General features: G+C 41.2%; 1 protein-coding gene across 1 annotated transcript; it reads left to right on the forward strand.

The window, feature by feature from the left end:
- Positions 1–1,791: 1,791 nt before the first annotated feature.
- On the forward strand, positions 1,792–23,062 carry LOC104612525 (uncharacterized). Its single transcript, XM_010279965.3, has 2 exons — positions 1,792–2,125; positions 22,714–23,062. The coding sequence occupies exons 1-2, from the start codon at positions 1,850–1,852 to the stop codon at positions 22,828–22,830; spliced, it is 393 nt and encodes a 130-aa protein (XP_010278267.1). The 5' UTR covers positions 1,792–1,849; the 3' UTR covers positions 22,831–23,062.
- The last annotated feature ends 116 nt before the right edge of the window (positions 23,063–23,178 follow it).

Genomic DNA, 23,178 nt, shown 5'->3' on the forward strand with positions numbered 1-23,178 from the left:
TAAACTGGGTAATAAGGGATTGAAGCCCCTCGGGTGTCATGGTCGAGGGCCCAAACTTGTCTAACATCCGACCTTGACGAGAGGTGGATGCCAAACTGCTCGAGGCGACTCGGCCTACGGGCTCGAACTCTTCCTCAAGTTCTACCTCAGGTTCGCTAGGACCGTCGGGGGATGCAACTTGGTTCGTAGAACTTGCATCAGACCCCCTTGAAGAACTGTCTGAGCTATCCGAGCTAGACATCGGGAGGAGAAGATGGATTCCAGGAAAGTACTCACTCGGAAAAAGGCTTGAACGGACTACGGAAACTTGAAACACGAGCAAAAATCTTGAGCGTGAACTAAAAGCCTGGACACGAGCTCAAGAAGCATAGCGCAGAAGTGACAAAGCGACTTGGGTCCCCCACTATTTCTACCCACAATAACCGAGAATCAACGGCTCATATCAAAGCCAATCCGACGGCCTGCAGTCGCGCTGACCGCACGTCTCCTGAGACCGAGACGTGACTGGCCACACGTCTCTCGAAACTGAAAGCGCACGTCTCCTCACATTAAAGACGGCAGCGACACGTTTTCAAATTTGAAAAGACGCCTGTTGACACATCCCCCAGCGGCGCGCTTTTTTGAAATAAAGCGCGCGTTGTCACGTCTCCCAGCGGCGCGCTTTTTGAATTTTTTAAATAAGGCGCGCGCTGTCACGTCTGTCAGCATTCATAGGCAGGCCGGCGCGTTTCCCGTCTTTTGGGTGCTCGAGAAACCCAAAGAACCCTGACAACGCACCCCGCGCTATCAGCCAACCGAAATTCGAAGTACGGGACAAATCCACCTACCACCTTGCGAACTCCCCGCACCAGGGCAAGACCCTTAGCACGAGGAGTGGGGGGCAATTGATGAAGGAAGATTTGGCCCGACCTCGTAATCACTCAACACGTGGCAAAGGCAACAGCTCGGCACGACAGCGCGCCCAAGGCGCGAGCACTGAAGGGAGGAACCAGCAGTCCGAACTCCCTACAAGGAGCCCGAACTCTCCCTTAGGCCCCGAGCCTCACACACGGCAACGGCCCGAACTGGCCTGCCCCATAGCAGTTCGGGGCACTCCCCTATCCGAGCTCAAGACTTCACCTCGCTCACCACTCCAGCACTTCGCCTCAGGACGCCGAACTGAACAAACGTACCATATCTGGCACCGAGGAGGTCCGTATCCAAGGGCGACGCACCTGACTGACTTGGGATCTGACACTTGATAGCCACACTTCAATGGCCACCTGCCATCGTCATCGCCAGTCGCAGAGACGGCTCCGACAAAGAGAGCAGTGGCGGTTCTGTCCAGCTGAGGGGATGACACCCGAACTGGCAGGAGCTCAGAGATAATCATACCCGACCTGACAGAAGCTTAGAAGTGAGTGCACGAGGTGGTTATAAAAGGCTCCCTACCCCCCAAGAACAAGGTATGTGAACTTTGCGCCATCTGCTTTTACCCTGCCTTTGAGAGAATTCTAACTTGAGCTTCGGAGCAATCTCACCGGGTTTCCCCCGGAGTTTCCTCATCTTCTCCGTTTCAGGTTCCCCGTAGCTCCGTTCAAAGGCAAGGTCGTTGACAGCTAGGACGGACCAGATTGCGCACCATCAGCTTCAATTTTATATTTAAAAAATTAATGGAATGATAAATCATTCAAATAAATAAGAAAAAAAGGATAATTTAAAAATTTTAAATAGCTGAATGGCAATATTTTTCGAAACACCTCTAATGGAGGGGGTCTTTGTAATTTATTTATTTATTTTTTCTGCCCCCGAAAGCTCCGTTTTAGAAAAGAAGTAACAGAGCGAAGTAATTACTAGCACAGAAGCAGAGATGGCAGAGAGTGAAGAAAACAAAGCGATTACAAGCAGAGAAGCAAAGCAGCAAAAAGCGCAAGGACCTTGGTTTTCATTATTCCCAGGGTTTCGTATACCATTTGCTCCGTTGAAGCAAGAAACCAAGGTGGCTACGACTAATACAGTCGATGAAGAGAGCAAGGCACAGAAACCAGAGTTTGTGAGCTTGCCTGATGCGCGGCAAGAGTATTCACCGTTGAAGTTGGAAGTTGACGAGGCTGTGCAAGGTTCGAGCTCTCGAGTCTTGTGGCAGGTCAGTTCTCTCCGTCTATCTAACTAATCCCTGTTTGTGCTTTTCTTTCCTGCTTCGGACGCTTTAGTGCATCTCTAAATCCATTGTTTAGGGTTTTAGTCTCCTTGGAAGTTCAATAGGCTTAGATAAATCCGTACAAGGTGAATATGGTTTCACACTAATAGAGTGGGTTGCTTGCTAATACCAGGAGAAGGATTATTTTGTTGATTTAGGTGTTGAACTGCAGTGGTTCTAAATGAGATGCTATTGCTGCTGCATTTTGTATGAATTTCTTCTTTTTGTTCATTAAAACCTATGTTTCTGGATGCCCACATCGTTTTCTTCTACGTGATTTCAATTTTATCTAAGTTACTGGTTTTCCGGCCACACTATCATTTGGGACTGACTGTCATTGAAGTCCGGATTCAATACGTGATTATTGTAATTTGTTTGACTGTGAATAATGTTTTAATAGGATTTATCAAAAAGAAAATAATGTTTTAATAGGATTCAACTACGATGGGTGATTCATGAAAGGGGCTCAGGCAGCCCCTATACGAACCTATACAACGTTTGCATCCAAAATACTGTTTCCTCGGGTCTTCACTCTTCAGTGATAATTTTGTTTCATTCATTACGAAAGCTATTGAAATTGACACCCCTAAGCACTTCCAAGATAGAAGCTTGAAATAAAATTTCGCAACCTTGCCCAATACAGCATTAACTGTGTAGTGCTTCTGCCCAAAGAGCCTCTTGTTCCTCTCCTTCCAAAGACACCGCAGATAGTGAAAGCTCAAGGTTCAACAACATTTATCCATTCTTGCTATATCCCTTGGACAGCCAAGGGATAACTAAGGAGGGGATTGCCCTAATTATGGCCCATTGTACATCTTATATAGCTCTAATAAACTCTCCTAAAGATTCAATTCACCGTATTGAATCATTCCTTTAGGACTACCTATCCTACTGCAGAAATTCTTCCTTTAAAATCTAACACCCATTCTCCATTTGTCATTCCATAATTGCACCCTATTGCCCCTTCCCACCTCAAATAAAACATGCTTTAGGAAATCTGTTGGCTAGTTGAGAATACCCCTCCAAACCGCACAATTATAGGTGTCTGCAAACCTCTAGTGACTGCCAATGAACCTATAGTTCTCATATTTTCTGACTATAGCTTGTCGGTGAGTACTGGATTCCTCTTTACCTCCACTGCCATTTCCCAAGTAATGCCTTATGTTGTTTGACAGTGAATGGCCTTGAAAACCCTATTTTCATTTAACCTGCTGTCACCTTGAAAAATTGAAGCTTGAGTACTGCATTTCAGGAATCATGTATTAGCTTCAGTATGAGTCTGTCTTCCCTGTCTGTAAGCTGCATGGAGGAAGATGCGCATGGGTTAGTGCAGGAGAACTGACTTTCAAGGACTCCTCACTTCCAAAATCTGGTTAAACAGATGATTGCATATATGCCATGTGTAGATATTTGGGATGCATTTAGTAGGTTAGTATCAAGTAGGAAATTGCAGTTTGGAACCCACCCCAGAACATATAGTCTCCATTCACCATCTTTTGTGGATGGTTTTTTTTGTCATTTATTTGCTTCTTTGTTTCCTTGTCTTCTATAACAACTTTAATCAAGAAAAGTAAAGCTTGATTTGTGAGCTCTTACCATCCCATGCACTGTTATTGCTAGATACTTGCATGAATTTCATGCCAAGTGTCAATTTCGTGAAGGTAAAGCTTGATTAACAATGACCAATGTGTGATGTGTGGGATAGCAGAGGAATCTGCCATTCACTTGTTAGTCCATTGCAAGGTGGCCAGTACAATTTGGAAGGTGTTCACAAGTTTCTTTGTGGTCAGTGGTTGTTTTCGAGCTACCATGGAATCTCTGTTGCAGTGCTGGAATTTGAAAGTTTTTTTTCTAAGAAAGGGAAAATAGTTTGGAGTTGCATCTCAGCAGCAATCCTATGGGATGTTTGGAGAGAAAGAGACTTGTGCATTATTCAAGAACAAGGCATGCAATCGAAGAACTTGTGGCTAAGACAACATGCACTACCATTTTTTGGAAATTGACACACCAAGAATTTCTTGGAGTATTGTGTAGTTCTGTTTTTCTGTTTTGGTTTCTGAAATATGTTCAGAGAATGGTATGCTGTATGCGTAAGACATACATGCATCTTGTAAATCGTAGTGTACACAGCCTTTTTGTACAGGGGGTATACACTTTTTGAATTAATGAAATATACCTTACTTTTCAAAAGGAAAACAAACTTTAAGCAATTGTAATGTGTTTTTCCATCACCCTTAGGAGTTAAAAAAAAAAGGATGCATATCTAGTATGCAAGAATTATGTATGTTGAGAAGATGGCTCCTTTGGTCATTGGAATTCATATATACTTAAATATTATTATCTCACCAGAATTTTAACTGCTGTACCTACCATCTGTATTAATTTGATCCAACTATACCATTGCCTGATGAGAAATCCTTAGGCCATTGCAGAGGATTCAATAAATGTTTAAGGAAAGAAGGGAGTACAATTTACCAGTAGGGGTTTAGGTCAGACAATGAAGACCTCATCAGCATTCTGTATGACTAGGGGAGCCATTTTAAAAAGAAGCTTTAAGGAAAAAAATGTTGAAAGGAGAGGAGTATTACTTGGATGGGGCCAACCTGAACCTGACTCAACCCTATGTGAAATAAATAGGGTTGATTGAAGATTAGATTAGGGTTAGGGTTGAAAATCACCAACCTGATATAAAGTTGGGTTGGCCTAGGGTTGCTAAACCTAAAACAGAGACTTGAAGCAATCTGGGGAGCAGATCTGTTAGTAGGTAGAGTTGGAGAGGGAACTGGGTGAAATTCCTTTGAAGCCCATAAGCCTAGTTGACCTTCTTGGGATGCCAAGAAACATCTGCTGTTGTGGTTCTAGATTATAATGGCTTGAGAGAAACCAAGTCTCTCATAGTTTCTCAGTCAGTGGTATTATTTTAAATGTTTTGTAATGAAAGTTACAATTTCTGATAAAAAATGGCTTTTTAAAAATCCACTGGCCTTTATACTGATTATTATTCTTGTTCAGGAGAACTTCTCCAAATACTAAGTAATTTTTGCTTTGTTTTTCTCTGTTTTGTACTTTTTGCAAAATCAAAATATATATTTTTTCCTTTACTTTCATTTTTTATATTTATTTTATTTAATTAATCATTTATCCATTTGGGTTTTGGATAACATGATTCTTAAAAACTAAGTTTTGTTCTTACTAACAGAGAGAAAGAATACAAGGAAACCTTTTTAAATTTTTTTTTCCCTTAAGTTATAAAATATTGAAGCAACACAAACTGGGGTTTGTGCTAGATTTGGGACTTAGTGGGAATGACTTTAGAAATAAGGAAATAATGTAAAGAGTTTCCTACACTATAATTAATTGCTATAGGGGACTAAAATAATACCTTTTTTGGAAATTTCCCTTATTTTAATTCTTTTAGTTCTTGGAGTGGTAGTATTGGTTACATTAAATATTTTTTAGGGTAAATTACAAACTGCCACCTTGTCCCCTGAACTTTTAGATTCCAACACTTTACCCCTGCTGCTAGCATTTTGTCAGTTAACTTCAAAACAAGGTTCAAAGTATTTATACGATAACACCCTGTATTGGGCGTATTGTATCTTGGGATCATCTACACACTGTTTCTTAAGAATTTGGTCATTTTAAACTATTAGATAGTTAATAGCTATTGCATGGATTGTCTTTATTAACCTGTCAAATCAAAACACTAAGAAGAAATGGGAGTATTGTTTGTTAGTTCAAATCTTTTGATACGTGGTTTTTTTATCAGCTCTTGATACATAATTTTCATGTAGTGTCTGTGAATCATGCTTCAAAAAAGATTCTCATGTGACTGTCATGTGCGTGTTTAATCATTTTCTAAAATCCCAAACTGCCCTTGTATCATTTTATGAGACCGTTCTCCTGAAAATTGATAAAATACAACACAAAATGGAAAATAAAAGAAAAGGGTCACATTGCAGAAAATATAGGAAATACAACAAAAAAATTAAGAAAGGAAAATACAACAAAGTAATAGAGAAAAATACAGAAAAAGCAGGAAAATACAAAAACACAAAAAATAAAAAAAATCTAAAAATTCAACAAGGTAGCATGATTTAAGATGCCTATTTTTGTTATTTTCTTCTATCAGCTCATCGAACTTCAAATGGGAATTTTAGTAATTTTACCTCTACCTTCAAGCCTGTTAATGAGGCAGGGGCAAAGTGCTGGAATCTGAAAGTTCAGGGTGGATCATTTTGCAAATGATAGTTTGAGGGGGCTAAGTGTCACTACCTCCAAAGTACAGGGTGGTAATCTGTAATTTACCCTATTTTTTATTGTTGAATATTCACATAGGTCTGAGCTAGTTTTAGACTTTTAGTATGACTTTGAATTATTTTCAGAGTCAAACTATGACTGGGTAAATGCTATACTACCTACCACTATCAATCTAAGTGTCACTACCCCCAAAGTACAGGGTGACAATCTGTAATTTACCCTATTTTTTGTTGTTAAAATCTGAATATTCACATAGGTCTGAGCTAGTTTTAGACATTTAGTATGCCTTTCAATTATTTTCAGAGTCAAACTATGACTGGGTAAATGCTATACTACCTACCACTATCAATCTATAAACGAGACCCTTTTGATAGAAGCTTTTGTAAAGGTTCAATTGGTGATTAAGCTTGGAGACAGTAAAACCTTTAAATGGGAGTTTTATTTTAGGTGCTCTTTCTCACCCTTCTTGCTCCTTGATTGTTCACTTCCATTATTTGCTTCTCTATTATTCTTAAATCACTCCATCTGTTCCTTTTATCTTTTCCTTTTGAATTCATTTTATATCAATACTATATTGCTGCCTTAATTTGACCTATAGGGTGCCACAAACACACAAATTCCATAAAATAAAATAAAATAATTGATATAAATGTTGGAATCGGTTAATAAAATCTGTAATATGCCCAGGGGCGAGCCAGGATTTTTTCTTGGGGAGGGGGGGGGGGCAAAATCTTGTAAACATGGGTAGGGGAACCAAAATATAGGTAAGATTTAAATGGGCATTGTGAGGATTTTCAAGGCATGGGGGGCCATGGCTCCCCTCTACCACCCCCTGGCTCTGCCCCTGAATATGTCCTACATGTCTTGTCTTGCATGATTCAAATTGTTACTGAGGCAGATTCCTTGTGGGTAAGTTTAATGAAGGCTGTATGGCTGTATATTTTTCTAGATCCTTGCCTCTTGAGGCAAGAGTGGAGAACCATGCATCATGGGGTTGGCAGAGTATGGTAGCTGGGTTGCAATTGCTCAAGAAAGGAATTGTTTAGCAAGTGGGCAATTGGAGGAGTATAAGGATCCATGGGTAATTGGCTGTCCAAATTTTAGAGTCCATTCAGTGCGTCCAAATGGATGGCTGTCAGACAAGGCCAATGACCTAATATCTACTGGTCCAAAAGATGGAACTCCTTGTTAATTCACTCTATGTTTTTCAGTTGAGGAAGCTAATATCATTCTAGTTATTACCCTTCCATCGTTTAAAGTGGAGGACAGAGTGATTTGGATGTTTAATAAAGAAGGAAGGTATACAGTAAAGTCAGGATAGATGTAAATCTGTCCTTCAAATCTGATAGAAAATACTGATTATAGCAGAAAAGAAAGAGAAAGAAAAGAAGGTTACAGTAGAATAGAAGGAGAAGATGGAGAAGAAGCGAAAGGAGAAGAGAGTTCGATAGTTTCCTCTTTCCCTTCACTAATCTTTTTATTAATCTGAATTAATTACACTAATTACATTTCTGCCCTTAAGTGGGCGGCCAGCTAAGCAATAACTTAAATGAAATTAAAAAAGGAGTTAACAGGCCCATAAAGAAAAGGCCCATTAACACATAAAGTAAATAAAAATTGCTTAAACATAAAACAAATACTAGGGCCCATTCGGCCCAGTCTCTCTACACTCCCCCCAATTGCTCTTTTGAAGCAATAAATGGCAATAAATGGCAAGCAAACTTCCCCTGAAGCAACCCTCTCTCGTATAAAATGTCTATCAACCTGAACATGATTATGTGCATGTTGATAACTGTCTGGTTGTCACAGTAGAGCATCATTGGCTTTTCATGGTCAATACCCAACTCTACCAAAAGTGATATCAGCCACAATAATTTTGACACTCCATGCGCCATTGTCCTATACTCAGCTTCAGCTAAAGATCTAGCTACTATAGACTGTTTCTTACTCCTCCATGAGACAATGTTCCCTGCCACCAAGGCACAACATCTTGACGTGGATCTCCTATCATCAATACATTCGACCTAGTTAGCATTAGTGTATGCCTCCAGTTTCATGTGTCCATGCTTGGCAAACAAAGTACCTTTCCCTGGAGTGCCTTTCAAGTAACACAAAACTCTTTTTGCAACTGCTAAATGTGTTTCTCTAGGAGAATGCATAAATTGACTAATGACACTCACTGCATAGGAAATATCTGGCCGAATCATGCTGAGATATAACAATTTTCAAAACAGTCTTTGGAACACTCTCATATCAGACAACAACTCACCATCAGTAGCAGAAAGCTTGTGGTTTAAGTCTATAGGGGTGGAAGCCGGTTTAGCACCAAGTTTACCAGTCTCTGCAAGGAGATCAAGAACATACTTGCGTTGAGAAATGAAGATACCATCCTTAGATCTAGCAAGTTTAATTCCCAAGAAATATCTGAGACCCCCTAAACCTTTGATCTTAAATTCAGTGTTAAGAAACCTTTTGAGCTTAATCACTTCCTGGGTGTCATTACTAATAACCACAATGTCATCAACATAAACAATTAGAAAAGTCACCAAGGAGTTACTTCTCTTCACAAATAAAGTATGGTCAAATTGAATCTGTGTAACCAAAAGAAACAAGGGCAGCTCTGAATCTCTCAAACCAAGATCTAGGAGATTGTTTGAGGTCATAAAGGGACTTCTTCAATTTACACACCTTCCCTTGCATTTCCTTTCCATACACTCCTGGAGGTAAAGACATATAGACCTCTTCTTGTAGGTCTTCATTTAAAAATGCATTTTTAATATCAAACTGGTGAAGGGACTAATCAAAAGTTAGCAGCTAGAGACAACAAAACTCGAATTGAAGTCATTTTAGCCACAGGAGCAAAAGTCTCAAGGTAATCAATACCATGCATTTGAGTGTAGCCTTTAGCAACCAATTGAGCCTTAAGCCTCTTAATAGTATCATCAAAATGATACTTGATAGTGAATACCCACTTACAACCCACTGGTTCCTTCCTTTCAAGCAAGTCCACAATATCCCAGGTATGGTTCTTATGCAAAGCATCTAATTTAGTCATCATAACATCCTTCTATTCAGGTTTGGTAAAGGCTTCTGGTACGGACCTGAGAATCACATGGGTAGAAACAAAGGCAATAAAAGAATAATAGGTTGGGGAAAGAAGGCTGTAGAACAAGTGTTTAGAGATACAATGTGATGTACTGTTCCGCTTTCCTTTGCGAAGGGCAATAGGAAGGTCAAGGTTTGAGAAGGTAGCAGATGGGTCAGAGGACAATAGAATGTGAAGGAAACATGGGAGGATGAGCTGGAGCAAGAACTTGTGAAGTAGACACTATGGAAGGACAGGCAACAGAAGTAGATGACTCAACAGAAGACTCAAAAGGAACTGGAAGAGGAATAGCTGGAGACATAGCAAATGGCTCCTTAGATTGCTCTCCCTCGGGAGAAATACCGAAGAAAGGAATAAACTCAGCAAATTTGACATCCCTGAAGACAAAGTGGGTGCCACGAACTGGATCAAAACAACAATATTCCTTCTGTGTGGAGGCATATCCTATGAAGACACTTATGTGCCTTAGGCTCAAATTTGTATCTCTGATGATTATGAACATGCACATAGTAGGTGCACCCAAAGGCTCAGAGAGGAAGAGAGAAGATATCCTCTTCCGGAAAGAGAAGGCTAAACGGGGTTTTGAAACCTAGAACTCAGGAGGGCATACAGTTAATAAAATATGTAGTAGTAAGGATAATATCTCCCAAAATTTAATAGGAACATGGGATGCAAAAAGGAGGCATCTAGCAACCTCAACCACATGGCGGTTCTTTCTTTCCGCCACTCCATTCTATTGTGGAGTGTAGGAACAAGAACTTTGATGAATAACCCTAAAGGTCTCAAAGTAGGATGAAAGATTCTTCTCAAAATATTCTTTAGCATTGTCAGATCGGAATATTTTGATATGGATGTTAAATTGGATAAGAATAAGTTCATGGAACTTTTGCACAATGGTTAGTACTTCATCCTAGGATGTCATGAGGTAAATCCAAGTATAGTGAAAAAAGTCATCAATAAAGAGGATAATATACTTGTAACCCCCCATAGTAGGCAAATGATATGTCCCCCACACATCGGAGTGCACAATATGAAAAGGAGAAGTAGATCTTTTATTACTTACTGAATAAGAATGTCTGCAATGTTTTTTTTTTTTTTGGTCAACAAGAATGTCTACAATGTTTTGCAAGTTCAGATGACTCACAACGAAGACTTGATAGAGATATTCCCTTAATCATATCAGGGAACAAATGGCTCAAAGCAGAAAAAGGTAAATGACCAAAATGTAAATGACATAACATAACTCTATCAATAGACTCTGACAAAACAGACTCCAAGGCTACTCCATTAGGTGGTCCAAGACTCCTATCAGTTGTGTCCAATAAGTATATTCCATTCGCCTCATAGCCACGAGTACCTGAGTGAGCAAATGCGGATGATGATGTGTTGCCTGAAGGGTTGGATGCTGAAACAGTGGTCACCAAGTGATCAAGTAACCTCCCATACATTTCAAATTCTGCCTTTACTGCTTCCCGTTGCTCCATAGCTGATTTCTCTTCACTTTTTCTATTTCTACCCTTAGGCACTATGGCAACATAAGCATTCTTAAGCTTCCCAATTTGACCATTCTTCTTAAACTTGTTGTTATTGTTGCTGTTCCGAAACTTGTCCGGAAGAAGGTTTGGGTGAAGTTTCCAACAAGTGTCCTTAGTATTCTTCGGTTTCTTGTAGTACTGACATATTGCTTCTTTTTTCTTAGTCGACCCTTTCGGCTTTATTCCAACATGTTTGTGAGCGTCAGGAAAACGACCCACTTGGGTTGGAAATGGAATCGCCACCCATTAGTTAGGGAAATAGAGGTGATGAGACCTCCGAGAATGATTTTAAAAAATGTTTTGTTTTAATTGCGACTCTGAAGCTCGAGGCACCGGCTAAACTAGTTTGGGTAAGATTCGAATGGGAGAGGGAAGGAGTTAAGCACTCCTCTCTTGGGTCCAATAGGTGGGGCCCACATGAGATTATCAAACAAGCATAAGCACAAAATAATTAACTAAGATCGTAAGGTAGTAAAACAAATAAGGAGCAAAACACCCTAAGAGAATTCCTCCAATTATTTTTATTTATTTTATTTTTTATTTTTCATTTCATTTTATTTTTATTTATTTGTTTCCTTTTCTATATTTTTCTTTATTTTATTTTAGGGAAATCGTCCAAAACCCGCCATCACTTTTTATGAATTCTCTTAAACTCACCCCAACTTTTCAAAACGTCCAAAACTCACCATGTTACTAACTTGATGTTAAACAGACTAACGGGAGTTAACACATTACAATTTTACCCTTCATAGAAAAATATAAAATATATACCTATATATTTTAATATTTTAACTACAAATATATGAAAAAAAGGAAAATGTTCAAAAAATGTTTTCAAATATAAAATACATAAAACACAGAAATTACAAAAAAAATAAAAAACTATAGAAATTGAAAACAAAATTAGAAAATAAAGATTGTAGAAAACGAAAAAATGTAAAAAACATAAATTAGAAAACATAAACATTGGATATTATTTGTGTTATTTTCTTACGGAACCCCATTTGATTTCATTCCAAATATATATATATATATATTCTAATCTTTTATCTCTTACGATTTTATAATTTTTCTCTTTTTTATTTTTATATTTATTTCATCCTTTTTTATTATTTTTTCTTTTTACTTTTCTCTTTCAATAGTTTATCTACTGTCAAATCCTCCAAGTATTTTTTTTGATCAATAACACTTTCATTAAATCATCAATAGAAGATTTACAAGAGGAAGACAACCACACTTATCTTCCAAGAGCAACAAAGGACCTCAAGAAAAGGAAAAAACACTAAAGTTACAGCTTAGCCCAAAACAGTGAATCCCTTTCTGCCCCTTGTTTAGCTAAACCATCAGCTAGGGAATTAGCCGATCTTTTAACCCAACATATCTTAACTTCCATCTCCCGCACCGGCCACTTAAATTTCCTCCTCTCATTGTTGTACTTCCATAAGCCATTGTTATTTTTATTCAGTCACCCTATCACCACCTCTAAATCCCCTTCAATTATGAGTTTCCTGATGTTCAACTCCTTAGCTTTCTGGACTCCTTTCATAATTGCAAAGATCTCATCTCTAAGGGAGTCACCCAATCCAATTGGGCCTGAGAACATGGCAGAAATGACCCCATTCTCATCCCTAAAACACCCCCAATCCCCGATTGTCTCAGATTTCCCCTACTACACCCTTCAAAGTTTAATTTCAAGAATCCAACAGGTGGAGGGGTCCAAGACACACTCATTACTGACTTGGTTTGTGTGCAATTTGCAATTTCACCCCACTTCCTCAACATGCCATCCACAGTGTAATATGTAAATAGCTCCAAAGATTTCAGCCACCGTACAATCCTAATATGTATGATAACCCTCAGATCTGTTGCTCCTCTCTCAGCTTCTGAGAATATCCTGGAATTTCTTTCTTCCCAAAGTGTCCAACATACTGCAGCCCTTAGTCCTCTCCACATAGTCCTTCCCCTTTTTATCCGCCACCTGAAAAAAGAAGGGGAAAAAAGGCCCTGCAAGTCTGATGGAGGATTCCAGCTACATCCAAATAGGGAGAAAGCCCAATCCCAAATTGACCTCGCAAGATGGCAAGACACCAGTAGGTGAAAACCAGTCTCCCCATCCACTTTACAAAGAACACACCAATGAGGTGACAAGCAAGTATTGGGTCTCTTCTTTTGGAGTAGATCACCAGTGTTTATTCTTTCCAGATAGGCTTCTCAACAAAAACTACCAACCCTAGGAGGTATTGCTCTGCACCAAACCTCATCAACAGGGAAATGGGGGAAAGTAGAACTGGTGGATTGACTTAAGACTTTGAAGAAGGAAGCACAAGAAAAGATGCCATTGGGGGTAGGTGTCCAAATTCTAGAATCCGCCCTAGTGGGGTCTAAGACAACGTTATCAAGAAGTTCAATAAGGCTCGAAATACTGTTGAAGTCTAAGTCCCTCAAATCCCTTTTTAGACCTAAGTTCCACCCAATCCCAGAAGTGGAAGAGGACGGGGTGGTGAAAGATGAAATTGGCTCATTTTTCAAATCAGATAGAGCATACAAAGAAGGAAATTGATCCTTTAGAGGGGCACTCCCCACCCAGGTTTGTTCCCAAAATTTTATGGAGTTACCGGAATTCAAATCATACCTGATATTAGGGGAGAAAACTGGTAGCATGTCATGAATGGCTTTCCAAGGAGAATTGCTCGTGATCCTAGCTCTGATTCCAGCGTCCCATCCATTGTTCTCCAGCCCATGTATACTTGCCACTATTCTAGCCCATAGCTTCTCCTTCTCCATAGGGAACCTCCACAACCACTTTCCCAAAAGAGCCATATTTCTTATCCTAATATTCCCAAGCCTCAAACCACCACAAGTCTTACTCCTACACACTATCTCCAGCTAACTCTATGATCCCTCTTCTCCTCTCCCGGCTCCCACAGGAAATCTCTCATTAGCTTCTCCAATCTGTTAGAAACATTCACTGGGATTTTAAACACCGACAGGAAAAAGATGGGTAAGTTAGCAAGCGTGGCCTTAATTAGTGTGATTCTCCCACCAAGAGAGAGGTAGTTCTTTTTCCAGGGTACCAGTCTTTTTTCAAACCTTTCCACCACCGGGTTCCAAAAGCTCTCTCTCATAGGATTATCACCTAATGGCAACCCTAAGTAGTTCAAAGGCCACCCCGAGACTTCACACCCCAGCACTTCAGCACTCTCTCTGATCTCTCCCTCCTCCATATTCACCCCCACTACACAACTTTTCCCAAGGTTAACCTTCAAGTTGGACATGTGCTCAAACAGTTGTATCACTGACTTCAAGTTCCTGATAAAGCTCACATTAAAGCCTTCACAAAACATAATCGTGTCATCAACAAACTGCAAGTGAGTGAGGGGGGTTTCCACCCTCCCAACTCTCCAACCTCTAATGAGCCCCCTAGAATTTGCTCTGTGAATCAGTTTCCCCAATACCTCTGCAATTAGAATGAATAAGAAAGGAGAGAGGGGGTCTCCTTGTCTTATACCCCTACTGGTTGGAAAGAAATCTACCACTGTCCCATTCACTAGCACTGAATAATGACAATTCCGGACACAACCCATGATCCACTTACACCATCTAGCCCCAAACCCCAATTTAGTCAAAACTTTCCTCAAGAAATCCTAGTCCACCAAGTCATAAGCCTTTTCCAAGTCCAACTTACGGACCACTCCCTTCTTTTTATCCCTCTTAAAGTTCTCCACACTTTCATTAGCAATTAAAATCTGATCAGTAATTTGTCTTCCACTCACAAAAGCTCCTTGATAATGTGTAATGACATCTGGCAATTCCTCCTTCAGCCTCAAAGACAACACTTTTGCAATGATCTTATACAAGCTATTTACCAAGCTAATTGGCCTAAAATCCTTCGGGTGGGATGCATCTTTCTATTTTGGAATTAAGGCTATAAATGTAGAGTTCACACCCGGATTGACAATTCCTCTCCTGAAAAAACTCCTCAAACACCTGCAAAAGATCATCTTTCAAAATATCCCAACAGCCCTGATAAAAAGCCATTGTGAACCCATCCGACCCTGGAGCTTTTGTTCTATCCATAGAAAACACAATCTCCTTGATCTCTTCCAAATTAAAACTTCTTTCCAACCTTCTCCTGTTCTTCACGCCTACATCTGGCCAATCCAATCCTTTTACCCACACCCTTCTACTCACAGGCCTTCTTAGAATGGATTTTAAGTGCTCCACATAGGCCCCGACTATCTCCTCTTGTTGTATTAACTCAACTCCATCTACTACCAATTTGGAGATAAAGTTCTTCCTTCTCCTGCCATCTGCCAAAGAGTGGAAATACCTAGTGTTTCTGTTTCTTTCTTGCAACTATTTACACCGAGATTTTTGCCTCCAACTAATTTCCTCCTTGTGCAGGCAGTCCTCTAACAGTCTTCTCAAACCTCTCTTGAGTTCATTGTCTTCCTCTCCAAATTCTCCCCTTTTTCTTTAGAGTCAAGGCTTTCAAGTTTATCCATTAGAGCTCCCTTTCTTTCTTCTATCCTCCCAAACTCCACCAAATTCCACTCCTTGATTTTTGCTTTCAAGAATTGTAGTTTCTTATGGAATCTCATCCCCTCTCATTCCACCATTGGGTTACACTCATACCACCACTCCCTCACTTTGTTAGTAAACCCTGGATGAAGTAACCACATATTTTCAAATCTAAAGGGGGTAGGACCTCCACATATTCTTTCCTCCTTACATAACACTATGGGCCAATGATCCGAATTCACCCTTGGGAGCTCTAAAAGCCAAGGTTCCCCAATGTTCTTCCCAATCCAAAGAGAACAGGAATCTATCCAACTTAGAGCAAATGGGTCTATATTGGAGATTTGACCATGTAAATGTCTTATGGGCTAGGGGAATCTCTTTAAGCTCAAAGGCATCCACAAAACTGTTAAACTTCTTCATGCTTTTTGTCACCCTTTGATTAACCTTATTGGATTCCTCCGAGAATCTGATCACATTGAAATCCCCACCCATACACCAGGGCCCATCCCACAACCCTCTAACATCAGCCAATTCCTCCCACAACTCCTTTCTCTCTCTGTAGTCATTTGGTCCGTATACATTTGTGAGCACCCACATATAATCATCCTCTTGCTGCTTAAACTTCATGGAAACCGAACTTTCCGATCAACTCCTCCAAACCTTCAACCACGTCCCTCTTCCACATTGTTACAATCCCCCCGGAAGCACCCCACGAGGGAGCAGCCACCCAGCTAATCCCCCTAGCTTTCCATACACTCCTTCCCCATTTGTTATTAAACTCCATTCTCTTAGACTCTTGCAACAGCACAATGTCTGGGTCATACCTCCTTATTACCTCTTTTATTGTCGCTCTCTTCCTTGCACTCCCAATTCCTCTCACATTCCAACTAAGAATCTTCATTCCACTTCTTTTTTAAACCCCTTGCCACCTACCCACTACTTTCCCCCTTTCCTTCTATCTCCGTTTACCCCGAGCTTCTTGTCACCTTCTACATCTCTCTTTAGTTTCTCTACTTCACTCAATCTCCTCTTCTTTGTTCTGATCTCCTTCTTCCTCTTCTATAAGCTTTATCTCAACACATTCAAATCTTCCAACCTACAACCCAACTTCCCTACAAATTCTGCTATCATGTCTTCTCTCACCGAGTCCTCCACCCCTACCCTTCCTACAGAATCCCCTCCATCTTTGTCCACCTGCCCTTTCTTCCTCTCCTCTGGTCCCACCTCTGTTCTTTCCTCTCCATCCATCATCCCTCTCCTGTTACCTCCCTCCTTCCCTGTTCTCTCCCCGTAATCCTCTCCATCTCTACCCTCATTCCCTTCCCTCCTCTCCACTAACCCCTCCCTTCTTCCTTCCTCCCCTTCCCTCCTCTAGATCAACTTTCCTTCCACTTCCTTAAACACTCTTTCAATGATTTCCCACAATTTTTCACTCCTATACCTTCCTTCCCACACCTTCCCACTTTCCTTCCTTCCCCTCTCCCCCTCCTCGGAGAGCCCACCAACTAGCTCGGCTGCATATTCATGGGCTACAGGACATGAAACAGGAACAGAATCTGGAACCAAAGACACAGGAGACACATTAGTAGCACAAACCGAATTCACTTGGTTACCTGGGAATGATGGACAGGCTAGAAAAGGACTGCTCCCGGCCTCCCTCTCTTGTTCCAGAGGTTGGTAAACGTCTATCTCCCTAAGTTGGTTGGAAAGTACTTCTGTCATTTGGTCATCTTGGTGATCTTTCCACTCTACCCCTGGTTCACCCCTAGATGGTGTGTTCCTGCTTTGCTTCCGGTTCTCCCGGTTTGCCCCTTCTGTTATTCCTTGCACACTCTGTAGTCTTGGTAATGAGTTAAGCCGATTACAATCTTCACCCTGAAATAAGCTTGCAATATTCCACCTGTCCATGTCACTTCCAGCACAACTACCTTCGTCATTTACACTGCATGCTAGTACCATCAATAGAAAAGTCCTCCGATTCTTCATCTTCTTCATTGCACTGCACCCAGCCTTCATCCTTCTCTTCCCTCTCTTCAGTTCTTTCTCTAGTGTATCTTGGATTCGACCTCTCTAAGGAGCGTCGCAGGGGGCTAAGCTCCTCCAAACTTCGTCGGGAAACCCACTGCAAATCCAACTTCTCCATTTTCCGCCGCTGCGCGCATTCCCCCCCTTTCTTGCGACTTGGGACGATGATAGACCATTATCATCGTCTATTAGCGGCCCAAGAAGAGTCCCCATATCCCAACCCACGTGACATTTTAAGTTATCACGTGGGTCCTTCAAGTGGAACCTCCTTTCAGAGTTACACCCACTCGACCCGTCCGCGTGACCTTTTAAGTTGTCTTGTGGGCCCTTCCAACGCTGTCTCGGCTCAAACTTCACCCTGCCTGACCCACCCGCCACCTTCAACGGCTCGGACCAAACCTTCCGGCTCCCCAACCCATCCTGCCTCTTCGCCACATCAGCATAAGAAGAAGAGCCCGCCATTAATTTGTTTAATTCAAACCCGTTTGAATTAGTTTCCTTAATTAGGTTGCTTGTCGTTTGGTTTTCCCCAGCCGGCTCAATAACCCCAAAAATAACTTTCATCTGCCCTCCACGTGTCCACCACCCAGCCAACTCATCATCTTCTACCTTAGGAGCACCTTCCCACCACGACCGTTCAACTTCTGAAGCCACCCACACCTTGTACCAGGCTTCATCCGAGCAGATTTCAAAGAACCTCGGCAGGTTCTCATGCCTTACACCAGCTACCTGCAACACCATGGCACCCAGATTTCGTTTATCAGCTTTCACCAATATGCCTCCCAGACTCTGCACGATGTGCTCAAGAACAAAGTCTCGCCAGAGGTGAAATGGAAGGCCTACATGCTTCAGCCGGACACACCCATCTTGGAATTCAACTTCATTGCAGATTGGGCTCCAGTTCTGAACCTGTATCAGACCTCCATCCACCGCAACTGCTTTAAAACTTAGTTCCTAGTCGCCTACATCAAGCATGGCTTTCGTCTCTGCAAAAGGGAACAACATAGCTTCACTCCCAATACCTATCTCCCCTGCAACTGTACTCAGAACCCTCACTAGCACCCTTCTTTTCTTCCATTCATCCTTCCCTGCTCCTACCAATAATCTTCGATGAATAGAAGAGCAAGCAACCACCATTTCAGTCGGAAGGCCTTGCACTTCTACACTCCCAGAGGTACTAATCGAAACTGCCCCCTCCTGAACTTTTCAACCCTGGTCTTTGGATTTTTGACCAGTTCTCTTCACCCCATCCACTCTCTTATCTTCTGAGGCTACAAGGAAAGACTGTAGCACCTTCACAAAATCCATCCACCCTTTCCGTAATCTCCCTTCCGGCACACATAGCATTTGTTTTCCATTTGTTCCAAAAAACTCCACCACAGAGATAAACCATCCCTTTCTGTTTCTTTTCAATTCTGTTACATATTTCTTACCTAGAACTGACATGGAGTTTTTCCAGCCATTCACCTTACCAGAGTTGATAGCCCCATCTATGAAACCTTTCATCCAGACAGTGACCTCCTTTGATACCAACACAGTCGCCCTGCTATTCTCTCTGATTTTCATTGCATCCTCACCTTTGATCCTTTCCTCTTCGAACTTGAAAGTCTTGGCTTCGATCGACACCTCAAATCCTCCAAGTATGTCCAAGCCCCTTTGCGCTAGCCTCCCCGCCCTACCTTGCCCAATTTGTTTATTGTTTATTTATGATATTTTTTTTATTATTTTTATTAGAACAATTTGTCTTTCTCTGTCATGCACTCCTCTTATCCTGAACCTACAAACAGGGGAATCATCCCCAACTCCTTCATATCTTCTTTGTTCATATCCTCTCTCACCATATCTTTTATTGTCTTACTTTTATTTATACATATTCTATATGTGATTAATGAGTTCTGATGATCAAAAAAATACATTGGCAATCAATCCAGGTAAATTCAATGTCCTAAGTGTCAATCTGGAGAGCCATAGATGGTTTAGACCGATTTGTAGAACAAAAACAATCATTCAAAGTCGAAAGCAGAGTATAGGCAACACATAACATGGGCCTTAAACATTACGAGCATGACTGATAAAGCAACAAACATTACAGACCTTAAAAATTCAGAAGGCCATTACATTCTAACCGGCTTCAATCTATAGCAGAAAGAGTAGAAACGAGTCAAATAAATCAGCATGTCATTGGCATCATTAGTATCAACGGAGATATCGGAACGATGGCAGGCAATCAGATAAATTCATGGTACTCTTGTCAAGCTCCTAAATAGATGATGACTAGGGAATGAAAGGAACAAGTCTGCACATTTCCCTTGTCGGCCCTTGAGGGCATGATCCTTCTTGACCGTAATAAGGCCCCACATTCTTCTTCGTAGGGACCTTGTGTATGTGCTACCACAGGTTGTGCTGAATAATTCTTGGGGACTTGGTTGGTATTTTGGTAAGTTAATTCTGGAAAGGGGATGGCAGAAGGGCTTTGGGATGGAAAGTTAATGGGTCTGAGAGGCGGACGGTGGGGTGATACTGGGCAATATTGATTTTTGGACAAAGGGTAAGAAAAAATGAGAGGGGGCCTTGTGGGCTCTATGGCGAGGACAAAAGAATCAAGCTGGGTTATTGGATTGCTCAGGGTGATGGAATTCTCCATAGGGACTATAACTTCCTTGGGATCAACAAAGGTCTCCTATCTAGATTCTATGAAGTTGTTGGATGAGCTAGGACCGGCTCTGTGATCAAGTAGAGGATTTTGTGTTATTCCCATACCTTGCTGTAAAGGATGGTCCGGTACTAGATTAAAGGTAATCAGGTGCTGATCAATCAAATCTTGGATAGCAAATCTTAATGGCAACAACAACCTGTAGTGTGATCAAGTCCTTGGTGAAAAGCGCAGTACGTGTTCTCATCATAATTCCTTGGCTTGGGCTCTAGGATGGTCTCCATTTCAACGGCTTCAAATACCCCTCTTGGACCAAGGTGGGCAACAACTGGGAGTGGGGGTTTGGTATTTGGGTAAGCTCTCTCACTTCCCTGCGGGGGTGAGAGGTAGTTGGGGGATAGGTGACCTGGGGGGGGGTACATTGTACCTGGGAGGAGGATACTGGGGTTTACTGGTGGTGTAGGTTGGTAGGGCGTCGTTGGGTGAGGTTGTTGTGGTTGAGGCGGGACGTTCATCACAAGGGGTGGTCTGATAGGTGAAGGGTTGGGTTGAACAGCGGCTATGAAATTAGTTTGGGGAAAGGTAGTAGGTAGAGTAGCTTCATGGGTGGAGATTGTATTTACTCCTAGGGGTGTAAACGGATCGAATTCGAATCGGATCAAGAAATATCCGATTTCGATTCTGAGTAGAAAATCCGATATTCGAATTCGATTCGATATTCGACGGATATTGAAAATTAATATCCGAATTCGAATTCGATTTGATTCAAATTCGATTAAAGATGATGTAGAAAAGTTGAAAGAAGAGATGAGGCAAGTAAAAGGGGTCCACAATTTGGGTTTTATAGATTTTAAGGAGTTATGCCTCTACCCTGATGCCAAGCTGCCAGAAAAGTTCAAAATTCCCGATTTCAAGAAATATGATGGGAAGGGATGCCCCCAAACTCACTTGAAATTTTTTTTGTGGAGACATGTTTCAATATGGCTCTGATGAGAAGTTGCTGATCCAGATGTTTCAGAAAAGTTTGACGTGTAGTGCAAGGACATGGTTAGCAAATTTGGAAGAGGAAAAGAAAAGGTCATGGAAAAAGGTGTCAGAGGCTTTTCTAGACATTTTTTCCTACAATATGGAACTGGTCTCAGACTGAACGGATCTTGAATTGATGAGCCAGAAATATGGGGAATCCTTCCTAGATTATTATGCTTACCAATGGCGCGAAGTGGCGGCCAAACTCGGCCATTCCATGCCTAAAGAAGAAATGGTTAGGACCTTCATCAAAACGGTAAAGGATCCATATCACACATTATTGGTGGCCCAACCGTTGAGAAACTTTAGTGATGTTGTCAGAGGTTCCGTAAAGATAGAGGAGTCGGTGCGTCACAGACACATGAATCCAGTAATAGCTGGCACAGGAAGCTCACCTACTCCTGGACCAAGGAGACCCTCGCTTAAACCAAAGCCGGACACTGGAGTAAATACAATCTCCACCCATGGAGCTACTCTGCCTGTTACCTTTCCCCAATCTTTTCTGTTTTTTAATCAACTGCAAAATATTTTTGTTTTGACAAATACAAATATGAAAAGTGCAAAACCTTGTATAACATTGTAGGCATGATGAATTTCTCCCTAGTTTAAGCATCCATAATGTGAGATACAATTTTGCATGGGTTTGCATGCTCTGACACATGTTTGTAATGTTCAGCATTGTGTCCATATAGGTTGTATTGTCCACTTTTGACTGAACACTGGCCATGTATGATTTAACTGGATGGTATAGTCTTTTTGCCATCTCTAGTGTGGTCCCAAGCCCAAGTCCTGTAGCTCCAGCAACATGGTGGATATGCCTTTTATCATTGAACATCTATATATCTGTTTCAAGTATGTTGGGGGGGGGGCGGGAATCTGATCTTTGATCCTCCTTAATTTTGAGTCTTTTTCGGTAAGAGAAAGGCAACCATGCATACACAACTTAACTTAACTCAATCCAGCCTTGATCTCAATTATTTGCGGTTTGCTACAGAATCCTATTCTGTTCTTTCAAGAGCCATTATTTTTTTTTTTCAAAGTCTGGTCCTTAGATAAATTCTTTCCACTTCATCCTACACTTTCTTTGGTAGTCCATGCATGCACAGCTCATACATGTTGGTATTTTTCCACTATGTTAATCAATCCTTTTGTGTATTTATGATCATGGGAATCATTGACTCAGCCGCAAATTTGACATCTAATTGTTGCATTAAGTGGGCCATGTATTTGATATAAGAGACCGATTTGTTTTTGGTGACTGTCCATCCTTTTCCAGTTCTTGGAAAGATGATATATTTTTATCTTTTTCCTTTTTCATCTCAGTTAATTACTGTTTCTTGTTGTCATTTAATAGATAACTGAGATCTGGATTTTTCAAGAGGCACTATGTGATTGGTCTTTCTTGCAGGTGTATGCTCTTGGAGGTTTCATGGTTCTAAGGTGGATATGGGCTAGGTGGAAGGAGAGGAGGGCTAAAGATGATTCGTCAGGTGAACCCTCCCCTGGAGATGACGGATATCTCTAGTCTCTACGCATGAGTGGTCATCATTTGCTGTGAGTCATCAATGTATGCTTTGCTAACTAAGGGAATCCCACCCAACAATTTGTCTCTTTTCACATCTGGTTTGTAAGGCCGGATTTAGGGTAGTTGAGCTGGTGTTGAACTTTTTCTAGTGGTATTGATTTTAGCTCAACTCACCTATGCAAGAGGAAATTCAAAGTTAAGAAGCAGCAATCTTTTCTTTGTTCTGAGTCAACGGTGTATGCTATTGCTATGTTCACTAGGGAATCCTGCCCAAAAAACTGACTCTTTTTCACCCATGAAGTGTGGCCATGTGATAGATGCTGTATACATGGGTCCCTATACGGCTTT

The sequence above is a fragment of the Nelumbo nucifera genome, chromosome 2 (genome assembly GCF_055504915.1).
Source record: "Nelumbo nucifera cultivar China Antique chromosome 2, China Antique-T2T, whole genome shotgun sequence".
Lineage (NCBI taxonomy): Eukaryota > Viridiplantae > Streptophyta > Magnoliopsida > Proteales > Nelumbonaceae > Nelumbo > Nelumbo nucifera.